This window comes from Aulonocara stuartgranti (assembly GCF_965226115.1).
Source record: "Aulonocara stuartgranti genome assembly, chromosome: 17".
NCBI classification, from domain to species: domain Eukaryota; kingdom Metazoa; phylum Chordata; class Actinopteri; order Cichliformes; family Cichlidae; genus Aulonocara; species Aulonocara stuartgranti.
This window is the reverse complement of record NC_138953.1, coordinates 36,780,415-36,795,780: the sequence shown is the minus strand read 5'-3', so window position 1 is coordinate 36,795,780 and position 15,366 is coordinate 36,780,415. Positions and strand designations below refer to the sequence as shown.

Below are 15,366 nucleotides of genomic sequence, written 5' to 3'. Positions count from 1 at the left end.
ATCAGCCTGTTGGTAACACTTTAATTAAGTCAAAGGGTCACGATGAATCATCTGCACAAAATTTCATTTCCAGTAGCAGGTGAGATTTTTCAATTTGGACTCAAGTGGTGGCTGGGCCTACGTACGTTACCTATGCCAAAAAAACTAAAACACACCTCAATATAAAAAGACTAGCTCTATTAAAACCATTCTTATATACACAGTGTTTAAGGTTTGGTTACTTTCAGCTGTGGTTTACAAGTTAGAAAGGTGACATTTAACACTTGTTTGGTGTACGCACCCTAGCCTCTACTACTATATTAGTGCAGTATATATTTCGGCAAGACCAACAGACAAAAGAAGTAAAATAATGTCCTGTAAGTATTTTTAAATACTAAGTAGCTACGGGATATTGTCGAGGAAAGTAGAAAATATTAAAGTGTTGTATACACTCTAAATACAGCTCACAGTACTTTATAAAATGTTTATGACATGGATGCAATACCAAAGTGTTGCATAATACACAAAGTGCAACAATACAACTGTTTTCAATCCGGCGTTTGTGGGATTTGAGGCATGTTATGTTAGTGATTCAGTGAGGGAAGAGATTCAATGTGCAAATGTAGTTTCCTTGATTAGGCCTAGGCTAATGACGCTGTGAGATTTAATTGCCTGCTTTTGTACAGTTCAGGTATCTGGAAATGACGCGAAGATTTACAGTGTAAACTGAAAGGCTTGTGATGTAGTAGTGCTCGAGAGTTAGTAGAAATAACCAACAGCCACCACTTTATTAAGAGAACGCATGCACGTTTCATTACGATCGAGCCGCCATCAACAATACGTTTTACAGTAAATATTCATGAATGCAAATCAGGGGGCAATTCTTTCAGCACCAATCATTCGCAGTTATTCATAGATCCGAGTAGCCCGTCATCTCCATGCATTATTAACCGGCTGAGTTAAATGCCAAATCGGAACCCAACTGACCCCATTTGACTTGATACTTCAGCTGCGGTGCATTCATTACACTAAAGCTGTACATAATCTTCTGTAACAAGCCTCTCGCCTAATGTGTCTCCAGAGGAAAAACCTGCAGGTGGATACAATATTTACACGAGTCACTGCAGCGTCATAAAGTGCTGGTAAAAGCTGTGATTTGGGAAAGGTTAGAGCTTTTAAGCGTGGCGAGTTGCAGAAATGTATACTCACATATTATAGATTGTAAACTTGTAGACTGTAAAAAGTTGAATGATTTCCAAACTGTTTGTCTCCTAATCTTTGTTTTTCTTTTTTTTGTCTAGTTTGGCAGAACAGAGGTGATTGACAACACGCTAAACCCAGACTTTGTTCGGAAATTCATTCTGGACTACTTCTTTGAGGAGCGACAGAACCTCCGGTTTGACCTGTAAGTAACATGTACAAGTGCGTGTGTGTGTTTCTGCATCACTGTGACATGACTAGTTCCTAAACTTGCATTTAAGACTCTGGATATAGATGATGTTATAGTTCACTGAATATCGGTTTGGCTTTCATGAAAGCTTTGAGAGGTATTGAAATGAAAAATTCTAAGTGGTAAATGTGGCTGTTTTTACCATAGTCACAAAGATGATTGTTATTTCCATCTCTATGGTTCTGAGGCTTCTCCATGCTTAAGCAAAGAAAGTAGGAGGTCGGAGCAGCAGCAACACCTCCTGTGAAAGGTGGGTGGGTGTTGCACCAGAAGCCTCCTTGTGATTGCTTTGGTTCCTAGCAGATTACCACGGTTGCCCATAGTTTGCAGTCTTTATATACTGTATCTAATGCATGGATTTAGACTGTCTTGTCTCATATATTACTAGTACACAGCTCTGATTCTCTTCTGCTGGTGATGTCCTGATGACTGAGTCATGTGCTATGAGCACAGCTGTCTCATACTTCTTTCCATGGAGGCAAAAGATTCTATCTGTAGGGTCTTAGATTAGGTGAGGGGATTCTCCATCTCATGTGGCTCTCAGGTCACATTTGTTACTGAATTATGGGGCTTTCAGTGGCTTTATTATTTATATTCTAATCTATAAAGCAGGGAGCCATGGCGACAGCACCACCGGGATCTCAAAGTTCTCCCGTGAAGAGGAGCTAGTGTGTCTGCGTCGATGTTAGTCGATTCATGATAGATAGCAAAACGAGGGAAAGAACAAGGTAGACACACACAAAGACGTCAAATGTGACTTTGTAACCCAAACAAATGTGGTCTCTATTTCATATCTGCTCTTGACTAAGACTGCACGTTAAGCCAGGAGTAATGTGTTGAGCTCATATGTACAGGAGGTGTGTCGCAGGGTCTTGTGGTGGAGAGACAAAACCCAAATTGATGCGTGCAATTTGTGTGTGCATTGCCACATGCGTGACCATGGTGACAATGTGCGTGTCTGGGTGCATGTGTTTGTGAGTTTGTGTGAAGTTTAGCAGGTAGCCATAACAACCAGGGTTTCTGGGGGATGGCGGCTGCTCCACTTGTGTTCCACACCATGTTACAGCCCGGTGTACATTTTCACATGTACACAAACAAGTTACTTTCTGTGTTTTACCGACTTTGTGGGGCTCAGTTATTGAACTGTTATTTGCTTATGAGTGTTGTAGTATTTCAGATGAAATGAAGATGAGCTGAATGATGGGAGAGACTCCGATGTTTACCGCTTATGTCACTGCAACCGAAGCTTCTTAAGCAAATGATCTTTAAGCTAAATTTATGCCCTATTGGCTCTATGTGGACGTTTTTAGTGGCTTCCCCGCCTGTCTTCTGTTGCTCTCTTACATTAGAGGTGTGCAGGTTTTGGATTAGCACTTATCATTGTATTTGCAATATCAGGTGAGCAAGTTTAAATCTATTGGAAGAATGACATCTCATAGAAAGATGGGGACATGTAAGGACATCTGTGTGTTTGCGTGTTGCGTCTATGTCTGCTCATTGGTTATGTGATTATAAATGAATGAATGCATAACTCTGTGTCTCTTGAGTGGTTTTCTGAATGGAACTGGACATCTGAGGGAAAAAACAAACAGGCTTTTTGTGGGTCTGTGAGTAGGTTATGTGCCATTTTCAGTAACATTCAGCGTGTGCATCCGTGTGTGAGACTCCTATGTGTGGCGCTTTTGGTGAATGTGTCTATCATAGACTGCATATAAAAGATAGCCACCGTGATGGCTCCCATTGAGTGAAAGTCATGCCTTGAAGTCTCAAGGGTCTTCACTGTCGCCGCCTTGATGTGATTTGGTTTTGGTCTGAGGGACACTGCAGTCTTACACCAAGAAACAATCTTTGGGAACAAAGAAATTTGAGTAATGTGAAATCTTTTCCCAAAAAGCCTTTTATATAATGAGACGTTCCAACTACAGAAGTTGACCTCAGCTGGCCATTAGAAATAGTACAGGTTTAAACCTCAAAAGCTACAGTGTCTACAGTATCCGGATGTGTGCGTGCAGCCTTGCTGCTTCTCTCATCAACGACTGAATGTCGCTGGTCCTGCTGGCCTGCAAAGGGTAACGCTGTCTGAGATGATACCAGATTGAAGAATGTTTACTCCCTCAGGCTTATGGCAGTGAGATCTCTATGAAAACAAAACAGTTACAGAGCAGAGGTTATGAAATACTACAGTATGTCCTCTCACTATGAATTATGATAGTGCATTGTGTTCCACAGGGCTCACTGTGAAGTATAGTGCACTGATATATGTCTTTAATTTTACACTTCCCTAAGCTGAGGCATATACCGATATCATTCTAAACAGCTAAAAAGATAAAAAGATAAAGCACGTCACATGTCCCACTGAGTTGAAATGGGACATTTTAAATATTGGTTATGCTTGGATTTGGATTAAAGGAGAATCCTGCCACACACAGAATATACTGTACATCACCTTTAACATCCATGTGAGGTAACAAAATTGCCTAGCATTTCTCCCCCACTGTATTACCCAGCAGAGGCCAATCCATATTTAGTGGTGGGTGAAATGACCTGAGCTGTGAAATGACCTCAGATTGCTGAGTGAATGGGTCGCCTGATTGCCTCCCATTCTTCAGAGCTGGAGGGGCTATTTCTGGAGAAGTTTGTCTCGCTGCAAATATTGTGTGTTTAAGAGGTTGCCAGGTGAAACTGAGGATTGAGAGTTGTGAGTACTGTTCAGACGTGTGTGACAGTAATGAAAATAGATGAAAACAAACGAGGACAGACTTCTTCACCTAGCAAGTCAGTAGTTCATCGTTTCTGTTTCAGTCGTTCACACGTATGGCCTCGCAGATATACTTGTGACTGCCAATTAGTCCATTTAGTGTCATTTTAATAGAGGATGACTGTGATCCTGCAATGTTGGGAAGTGAATTCCCAGAGCCTCCGCTGAGATTCTGCGTGACAAGATGCTTAACCCCATTACTGATTTACCCTCTCTGTAATCCCTTTTGTGTTCCCAGCCGAGCTCCTGTCACCCTCCATCACTCTCTAATGCATTCACAGTGTGTTTTTGTTTTTTTCTGCAGGTATGATGTCGATTCGAAGAGTGCCAACCTGTCGAAACACGTGAGTGCTTGTGTATTGTTTTGTGTTTTTGTGAACGTAAATGCTGACCATATCATTACCTGTCATTAGACTCTTTCCAACCACATAAGAGTACTCCGGTCATTAGTCTGCTGACTTGTGGTGTGTTCAGGACACACTTGAATAAATAATAAATAAAGGCAAATGTGTGTCAGTGCAAATCGAATGTATTTAGAATTCATGAAATTGTCAGCTAGAGTTGTATGATTCAATTTCAACTTCGTTTGGTCTGAATATATCTTTATGCCGAACAAATGTAGCCCTTATGTTAGGTACAGCTTGCTCGGACATGGAGCTTTAATTCTTAGTGGCATAAATTAAACAATTCCTCACAGATTTTATTCCATATTGACATAACAGCATCACACTGTTGCTGCAGATCCATAATGCAAATCTCCCATTTCACCACATCCCCAAGGTGCTCTATTGGATTGAGATCTGATGACTGTAGAGGCCATTTGAGTACAATGTACTTATTGTAATGTTCAATAAACCAGTTTGAGGTAATCTGAGCTTTGTGATATGGTGTATTATCCTGCTGGTAGCAGCCATCAGAAAATTGGTACGCTGTGGTCATAAGTGTTGCTGGATGGCCAAGGTCAGCAACGGTACTCAGGCTATGGAGTTGAAATGGTGCTCGGTAAATACTAAGGGGTTCACAGGGTGCCAGAAAAATATCCCCCACACCATTATATCACAAGCACAGGATGAACTGTTTATACAGGGCAGGATGGAGCCATGCTTTCATGTTGTTTATGCCAGATTTTGAGCCTGCCATGTAAAACTCACAACAGATAACAAGACTCATCAGACCAGGCAATGTTTCTGAAACACTCACATCTGGAACCAACTACTGTGCAACTTTTAAAGTCACTTAAATCATCTGTATTCCCCCTTCATATGTTTACTTTGACCAAGTCTACACATCTAAATGCATTGAATTTCTGCTGATTACATCTTTACCTTAAGTAGCAGTTGAACAGGTGTGCCCAGGAAAGTGACAGTTGAATGCATAACAAAAAAACACAAAAACATCAAAGGTTTTAAGAGATGGCTGTCTACATGGACCAAAGTCTATAAATAAGAATATAAGGTGACAAGAGAATTGGCATTAAAAATCTTGATATTCGCGTATTCAGATGTGTGTGTGTGCACATTTTTTTTTCTGTCGGAGGGTTCTTCCTGTTAAAAGGGAGTTTTTTTTCTCCTTTTTCACTCAGTGTCCATAACACACGTTGCTGTGTTTGTCACACTTGCATGTTTCAGAACAGATTCGATGAAGCACATTTGGGTTATGCTGCAAGACAATGATCCAAAATAGACCAAGTCCACCTCTGAACGACTCAAAGGAGTAAATGAACTGGTTCTTAAATAGCACTTTTCTACTCTACCTGAGCACTCAAAGTGCTTTATACACCTTAGCTCCTTCATCCATTTTATACAAGCACTTTTTTTCTATGCTTAAGTGCTTTCTAACATTCACGCTCCTATGGTTGCATCGGTGAGTGGCATGGAGTTCAGTATCTTGCCCAAGGATATTTGGCATGCAGATGGAGCAGCCAGGGATTGAACCACCAACCTTCTGATCAGTGGGTTACCTGTTCTAACCCTTGAGTTCCCCGCTCAAACTCTCCAACTCGACTGAACGGAAGAGTAGACCACAATTTCTCCAACTCACTGACAGTTAACGCTTGATTGCATTCCTTGCTGGGGTGGGTGGCACAACCTGTTATCAGGTTTAGGGCGTAATTAGTCTTTCACATATGGCCAGGTAAGTTGGAATTGTTTTCTTCTCATAATAAATAAAATAATAATAAAAAAAAAAAAAAACAATTTCGTATTTTCTGTTATGATCCTTTTCTGATATTTAAATTTGTTTGATGATCTGAAACATTTAAGTGTGACAAACATGAAAAAAAATCTAAGAAATCAAGAAGGAGGGGGATAGTTTTTAACTGAACTTTATATTAGGAACTCGTCAGTCCAGTAATGTAGAATAGTTGAGCATTTTAAAAGTAGATCTCATGTTGTAAAGTTTATAAAAGGTTATCCAAAGTCTTTACTTCGATTTAACCAAATATTTGTTTTCTCCAACTGTAACCAAGCAGCAGGTGAAAGCAGACCACAGTCTTACACACTCTAAACGACTCTTTTGTTTCAGACTGTACTTTTTGGAAAGTGTGTTTGCTTTTCAACCTTCACTCACTTGACTTTTGTGTCAACGTCTACCTCTGAGCACAGCTGCAAACAGCCAATGCTGCTTTTCCCCAAGGTGAAACACTGGAGCCATTAGTTCTTATCATTGCATGGCATTTAGTATCCAGCTCAACAAGTCTGCCTGCGTAGCATATTACAGACACATACCCTTTATGGTGATGTAAAAAAACAAGAAGAAATAATGGTAGCATTTTTGTACACTTCAAATGGAGCATTGTGTACTAAACTCCATCTAAATGCCAACATGTCCTCTGTTCTATTTGATTAAGAATAACAAATGCCTGAGGACACGTGGACTGCTTTCTCCCTCTAGCAACACTGTTGTCAAAATGATCTATTTTCTTCTTTTATGGTATTTCTTCAGCCCAGTTATAAGCCAATACAAGTAAATATAATAGCTGTAATTGGAACCTTTGTGGAGGCATTGTAGCCAGGCTTATATTTCACCTTCACTAAGGCCCCATGCACCTGTTGACTGCTGTGCGTTATCATTATGTGGCCTCCGGCTAAATAGGCGCAAATGGAAGTACAACAGTCACACTGATTTTAATGCAGAGCCACAGTAATCGTGTTTTATGTTTTGACCTTTAAAAAAAAACCCAAAACCATATACTTTACCTTATCACTTACTGTTTTGCCGAACATCGTTTCTAAAATTGATTGCTCACATTTATAAAGACTGCAAATGTACTGCTGGCGTTTATATGACAAGTGTATGAAATAAAAGGAGATAAATTGGGTGCTACAGTGCAAAACACAGTCTCCAATGCAGGTTTAGTCTCTTAATATTTCCCTTCAGGATATTTCTTTTCTTATTTTATTGGGTTTGATGTCTCTCTGGATGCAACCATTTACTCTTGTGATGCCCCTAGCTGTTTCTTTTTTCTTTTCCTCTTTTTATCCTCTTTCATTGCCATACCCTTGTTCTCTCACTCTTCTCTTTTCCCTCCGTGCTCTGGATTTGCTCCCCCTTGGCTCACTCGTTTGAAATCAATAATCTCATACAGGCAGAGACAGCAGCCTTGGTGTGGCTCCTATGGGGGAAGCCGGGGAGTTAACCCATTAGATGGTGTTTTAACATTGGGAGCTGTAGGCTGCGGACTCAGCTGGGACCTGGGTGAGAACTAGTGTGGCAAATAGAAGGAAAAGCAGAAAGAGTAAGGATGAAAATAAAACACTCAATGTTGGTGTGTCCAGTTCGGTTTTTATCCATATATCTGGGTCGTTCCATATGACATTAACCAAATTTGAAACATGTTCCCTGAAAAATAGGGTGTCTTTTGTACAGTAAGTGCAGTATATTCACATCGTGTGCTTTTTGATTGGCTTTTATTTAATGTAAGAGGTAGCTACTAAAAATGTCTGGGCTAAAAGAAATATATTTAATATTTAGGCTTTGGTTTAAAAATCATAACAAATAGCCAGGTTTCAGATGTTTCAATAGTAAAACTGCACTAGTACCACATCTGCAATGTGGTACTAGCAGAAACAAGCACTGGTACTCTTCATTGCTGTAATCTGCTTTCTGATCATTTACAATAAATAGTTTAAATATAAACTGCAGGTAAAGAATTTCAAGCTTCACATCACCAGATGGAAAAGCATATGTGTCCTTCTTTTAAACAAGATCTTTTAGCTGTGATTCCTTCTTTGTCAGGACAGAGGCAGATTTCTCTGTGCAATGATCCATCAGCAAAACATCCCCTTCTCATTTGTTTTGAGCTGTTTTCTTGAGTTTAGTAATTGCTAATTATTATCTAACATAGTATTTTACTGGCTTACTGCCTGAAATTAGCTATTATGGTATGTTTCCTCTTTCCTATGTTTTTTTTATATAAACATGCGTTGTTTTTTATTGTAAAACCACCGATTGTGTATCGATAAGAAATCAAGAAACATGAAAGCCCACAGTGACAGTTGAGCCTATAAGTCAACAGAGTTTCAAGCCTAAAGCTTTTAAACATCAGGAAACTTCCAGAATTAAATAGCTAATAGTGAATTCCCTCTAGTTATCTTCCAATACTGCAGGTGATAAAACTGGTCATAACACAGTCTTGTCAAATTGTATATATGAGCTTTAAAAAGCTATGAGATACCCCCCAAAATGATTATAATCCTTTTGAAGATGTAGATTTAGATTCATCTGCTCACATTCCCTCGTTCTTTGGATCTCATAAAATAGTTCATTTCTTTCTGTAAAAGTGCTGAAAGGTGCTACACCCACACAGCTATTTTTCTCATTAAATATTTTTCTTGCTCATGCTGTTATATATTTAGCCATTAGTTGCATATAGCCAGTTCTCAGATGGACCTCATGTAGGCAGCAGACACAGTTGCTAGGTAATTTGTGGATTTACGGGTTCACCTCTACATGGTGGATGGAAATTATTATCATCATTATTATTTTGGTCTAATTTCGGCACACGTTTCCACCAAAACAAATATGTTCATAGCAGACTGACACTGTGTGGCTGCAGGAATGTAATTGTGATGAGATAGATGGGAAGAGATAAAGCTGAGAGGCTAATCAATGGACCAAAGAGAATCCGATATGTTAGTGGTGCTTGGAGCTGCTCTGGTCAAATATTAGAGATACTATCTAACAAAGACAAATGATCTAACCCCCAGTTAAAGACCCATGAAGAAGGCATGTTTCTATAATCCTTATTTAAATATATTTATATGGGAGAAATTAGGGTTTTATGGGTGTCATGTTTTCTGAAGGCTGGTCATTTTTGACACTGAAAAGCAACTTATCATTGTTTTAAATCCATGAGGTTTCTAGGATGCGGCGGGTGCACTCACGTCTCTGGCTCTCTCAGCATCAGCTCTAAAGCTTCAATATGTGAAGGCAGTTTAATTTCCCAAGGAAGTGGAGGAGCACACTGGGGCAGGTGTGAGGGCTGGTGGGAGGAAGGCTCAGTTTCTTCTTGCTAATATGATCTATCAAAGGTGAAGGTAGTGGTATTTGAAAAGACTTGGGCCTTTGGGGGTGGACTCTGTATTGATCAGCAGGTCAGGTTTGGGAGTAATGCAATGTCTGATTGACAAAAAACATGTGTCGGCTCACTTCTTTCTCCTTGACTCTGCAGGACTTTCTCGGACAAGCCCACTGTACTCTGGGAGAGATAGTCGGATCGTTGGGCAGTCGCTTGGAAAAACCTCTTGGGTGAGTAGGAGCTCAGATAGCTGTAGCAGAAAAAGGTGTGCAGACATCTCAATGAGTATCTGATCAAAAGTCGCATGAACTGCAGGTGCACTAGCAGAGTTATATCCACAGTCTGCAAATTTTAGTCAGGCCTGATGATAGTGGCATCAGCCCAGATTCACAAAAACACCATAAAGATGTTTTTATCAGAGAGAAATGGAGAAATGACATATTTAGCTTGAAATTTTGACTCTTCAAACTAGATGAGCGAGAGCAAATCTTTGTCTCTTCACATTATATTTCCCTGGGCTAATTTGCTAATTTTTTAAATACATTGTTGATTATTGACAGCCACAGTGGCTTATTGATTACCGCTGTCACATTAACAAATAAACCTGCATTGTTTTTATTCGTCCTCGTGTTATCGTTATTGTATTTGTAAGCAGCTAATTCAGTCTTGTTGTGGTTCTTTATCACTCTTGTCCACAATGCTGCTCTAGTGGCCTCCTCTTATTTACATATTTTCTCTCTCATGAGAAAGCCCACTTGGCTTTCTCTCAATTGAGTCTCTTTAATCCAATTAGCTTGTTCATTTGAAGCCTCGATGAGCCTTTAGATCTGCAAAGAGCGTTGTTAAGGGGAGAAATAACAGGGAACATTGTCAAGAACCTGGCAACCTGTGTGTGTGTGTGTGTGCTTACTGCATATCTCCTCTTCACGTCAAAGCAAAACTGTCATCCTGTTGAGTAGGAATCGCCATGGTGATTGCAGAGGCAGGTTTCCCATGGAGAGGGAAGGAAGGAAAGCGTGCACGTCTTTGGAGTGGTCCACACATATAGTTCAGTTGTATTTCTCTTGATTATTTACATTTGCACGCACACAAAAATGTTTGCTTGGCTATATTTCTGGGTACAAGATGAGCCCCTTAAAATAATCTTACCTCAGAAGAAACTCTTAACCCTCAAACAATCTTATGAAGTGGTTTAAGAAACTAGCCGCAATAAAAGTTCTAATTTTTCTCAAATGTCCTTGTGGCATGAATGACGGACCTGACCAGGGGGCCCACCTCATCACCAGCGACGGTGACGAGCTGGGTCCGGGGGCCGACCGCGGGTCCAGCGGTGGACGTGACGAGCTGGGGCTCGCAGGCGGCTTGGCAGGCGACCATACAGCCACACAGGACCACACAGCATCTTGACCTCTGGCGGAACTGAGGCAGGTCAAGACAGCGTACTGGCCTCTGGTGAGGACGCCTCTGGACTGGACGGCATGGCGACCTCCGAGTCAGGCAGAACAGTTCCTCCCCGCACGCTGTCCACCAGCTCTGGCAGAACAGTTCCTCCCGCACTCTGATCCCCGACTCTTTCTGGGCAGGTCGCTTCGGGGTGCGGACCTCCGGCTTGTTATGAGCAAGTCCAGACGGCATACTGACCTCCGACTCAGCCTGGGCAGGTCCCTCCCGCGCGCTGACCTCCATGAACACGTGGGGGTCAGCCAGGAACCGAATCAAGCTGCCAGATTCATTATCAGCTGCATCCCACGCTCGGACCGGTCCTGCAGCTGTTCCGCCTGGCCACCTGCTCCCTCTGCATGGCTGCGAACTCGCCCACCATTCGGGCCAGCGCCTCCACTACTGGCCCAGTTGTGGTTCCGCCATGCCGTCTCCTGGGTTTCGGCACCACTGTGGCATGAATGACAGACCCGACTACATAGTTCACACGTTTAACACTTTTTATGCCGGTTGCTGTTCTCTAACAGACGGCCGCAGCTTTTCAGCTGTGTCCCACACACAACAACAACAACCCCAACCTCAGGTCCCAGCACGTTCTATACAGGGGAGGCGTGATGAGCTGATGGAGCTCCGGTGTGTCAGCCTCCCCTGCAGCTGCGCCACGAATGGATGTGTATATTGGAAAATATTCAGCGCCTGTTCTTTTGCAAACATGTTGTTAAAACCGGTTGAGGAATAGAGATGTTACTCCTCCTTCTTTGTTTTGCTACTCGAGTACATCAAATGCAAAGTGTGCCTTGGTTATCACAAAAGCAGTTTGTGGAAGAAAAGTTAAATTATGGGGTGTGAATTGAGTTCTTTCTTTGATATTCAGGGCTGTGTAAAATGTGGAGGTTGGTTGCTTTAGGTCCTGAAGACGTTCACTCTCCGTACGTTGTGCCACGCTTCTGCAAATATATGCAGATGAGAAAAAAGCAAAACAATCAACGCTGAATGAAACAGGTTTGTTACATTCACATGTGCGACCAATATCGACCGTTTATAAGAGGTCAAGAGTGATTTGGTGCAGAATGAGGAAAACTCAACTTTCATTAAAAATGAAGGGGCAGGACACACAGCTGTTCTCTGGCTCTGGAGGTTGTGTCAGTATTTATATATGTGCGTGGGTGTAAGCGACAGTCAGGCATACACCTGCAGCCTGACATGACAGGCGGAGGACGTGGGGGCGGGGCTTAACAATTTTAACATATTGCATTGTTCAGTGTAACTCCAGTGGGCATTTAGGAGTGTGTGCACGTGGGTGTGTGAGAGAGACACTTAGAGTAACCAGCAACAAGAAGCAAAACGCATCATCAAGTGCAGCAATGGTGAGGCACATGGTTAACGTAGCATTCAGCTAACTTAGCACTATCCACCCGCCATATTGCAAACAGCTGAAACAGATGAACTGTGTAGGTGCAGCTTCTGCTTGTGTGCAAACAGACACATTTGGAAGTTTAGTACACGTTTACATTATCAAGAGAGGATAATATATCTCTAAAGAGAGCTCCAAACCTTAATTAATAATGAATACATTTAATCAGTGACCATAAGCAGACAACATGCCTTTTTTCCTCCTTCTTTAGAGTTTCCCTAACTCAACGTATATGTGCTAGAGTTATCATAAAATATAATTACTGTAATAATAATGATTGTAGCTTTACACTAGAACCATCAGGAGGGGTCACTTTAACAGCAGTAATGGCAAAAGCGTAATTTCTTGAATAAGTCACGTTCATTTTCATCTATTTCTTCTAATTTTAAGAGCAGACAAAACAAGTATTTAAGATTAATATTTATGGGTTTTATTATTTAGATCTTAAAGTTAAAATGCACATTTGAGTAAACTAATAAAGCGTACAAAAAAAACTTCGAACAACTATTTCCTTGCCTAAGATTTCATAACAATATGAAAAGCAAAAATGAATTTGGGGTAACGTGTGGTATTAGACGGTATAAAACGCGCTCACTGTGAAACAGATTGAACAGCTGATTGCCTACATTTTAAAGCTGACCTCACTGCTGGCTACAAAAACATAAGAAAGACATTTTAAATAATTAATGTAAAAGTAGGTCAAAGTTTATCACCTCTGCCTCTCACGAACGTCCACTCTGCTGCGCCTCAGTCAGTTTCTGATTATTGGACAACCTACCCTAACTAATGAGCCTCCCGCTACCCTCCTAACAAACCTCATTTCCTGGTTCTCAGACCTCGTGTGCCCTTCTCCTTACAATATGATACACTTTGACATGAGTGCTCTGACTTAAATTTCATTACCAGGTCACATGTAAACAAACTGATGCATACTGGGGTAAATTGTCCAAAGATATTATGCAGCACTGTCTCTCCTTGCTCCAAATTCATGCCGTAAACACTTCAAGAGATGCCCATTATTAGAAAAATGTTACCTCTAATTTCAAGGCAAGGCAAAGGCAAATTTATTTGTATAACACAATTCAACAACAAGGTGATTCAAAGTGCTTTACAGAGACATTAGAAACAAAAACAAATAAAAAGCATGATTTAAAATTGATTAAAACAAGCAAACAAACAAACTAACTAAACACACACATTTCACACCTGTTCGCGCGATCTGAACCCTTATCGTAAGGGGAGCTACCAGTCCTTCTGTGGACGAGCTACTTTCTATTTTAAATTCCCTGAATTTAAAATACTCTCTAGACCCAGTCTAGACCCAGCTGGGGAGCTACCCAGAGCTCTAAACCCACTTAACAAACAAACAAACAAACAAACAAACAAAAAAAACAGTATATAAAATCAAAACAGATAAAATCAGAACAGTAGATAAAATCAGTAGTTAAATGTAAGTTTTGAAATTTAAGCTTAAAAGTGTGGATTTGGTGCTTTATTCAAATGCAGCTGAGAACAGGTGAGTCTTCAACCTGTTTCAGCTGATCTGAGGCTTTCTGGGAGTTTGTTCCAGATATAAGGAGCATAAAAGCTGAATGCAGCTTCTCCGTGTCTGGTTCTGACTCTGGGAACTGATAAAAGACCAGATCCAGATGACCTGAGGGATCTGGAAGGTTCATACTGGGTCAGGAGGTCACTGATGTATTTTGGTCCTAAACCATTCAGAGGTTTATAGGCCAGCATCAGAACTTTAAAGTCTATCCTCTGACGGACAGGCAGCCAGTGTAAAGACCTCAGAGCTGGACTGATGTGGTCCACTTTTTTGTTCTTAGTGAGGACTCGAGCAGCAGAGTTCTGAATGAGCTGTAGTTGTCTGACTGATTTTTTAGGTAGACCTGTAAAGATGCTGTTACAGTAATCAAGCCTACTAAAGATGAATGCATGGACTAGTTTTTCCAGGTCCTGTTGAGACATCAGATCTTTTATCCTTGAAATATTCTTGAGGTGATAGTAAGCTGATTTTGTTATTGTCTTAATGTGTTTAGGTCTAAGTTTAGGTCTGCATCCATCACTACACCCAAACTTCTCGCCTGGTTTGTGGTTTTTAGATGTATAGATTGAAGTTCTCTGGTGACCTGTAATCGTTTTTCTTTGGCGCCAAAGACTATTACTTCAGTTTTGTTTTTGTTAAGTTGGAGAAAATTGTGGCACAACCAGTCATTGATTTCCTCAATGCATTTACCAAGAGCCTGTACAGGGCCTCGGTCTCCTGGTGACATTGTGATATATATTTGTGTGTCATCTGCATAGCTGTGGTAGTTTATTTTGTTGTTCTTTATAATATAATTTCAATAAAACAAAAGCAATTTAATGGAAAAGCTTGACATTTCCAAAAAGATTCTAATTTGCTTTCTTGCCAGGGGCCTCTGGAGAATATTTACACAAATCTCGCATTTGCATTACAGCAAATCTGAAGCTACAGCCACTAGACGGTACATGCTGTCGTACCAGTGAAATGTGATAGAAGTATTTTTATGGAAGCAGTTTATGCTTTTTTGAAGAACATTTTAATCTATGAGTATTAAATGCTGCTAGTATTTCTTTCTTTCTTTATGTATTTTACTTTAGCACTTGCAGAATTTATCCGGTGTAGCAGAACTTCTTGGCACACTGTGCTCGATAGACAGCAAAGATTGTTGTGGCATCCAGAAGGAATGCGGGTCTCCCTTCACCATGTGTGACTCTGCAGTTAACACTTTGTCCTTCTGCTTCCTGGGAACCATCATCATCCAGGACCTTGAGTCGTCAGT

The 15,366-nt window shown here is 40.9% G+C and overlaps 1 protein-coding gene across 1 annotated transcript in view; it reads left to right on the top strand.

Moving 5' to 3' along the window:
- Positions 1 to 15,366, top strand: part of LOC309692381 (copine-8) — a 103,587-nt gene that overhangs the window by 39,210 nt on the left and 49,011 nt on the right. The window contains exons 4-6 of the mRNA XM_082510799.1: positions 1,281 to 1,384; positions 4,492 to 4,531; positions 9,859 to 9,935. Coding sequence (XP_082366925.1) covers positions 1,281 to 1,384; positions 4,492 to 4,531; positions 9,859 to 9,935 — 221 coding nt within the window. The remainder of the gene's footprint in view (positions 1 to 1,280; positions 1,385 to 4,491; positions 4,532 to 9,858; positions 9,936 to 15,366) is intronic.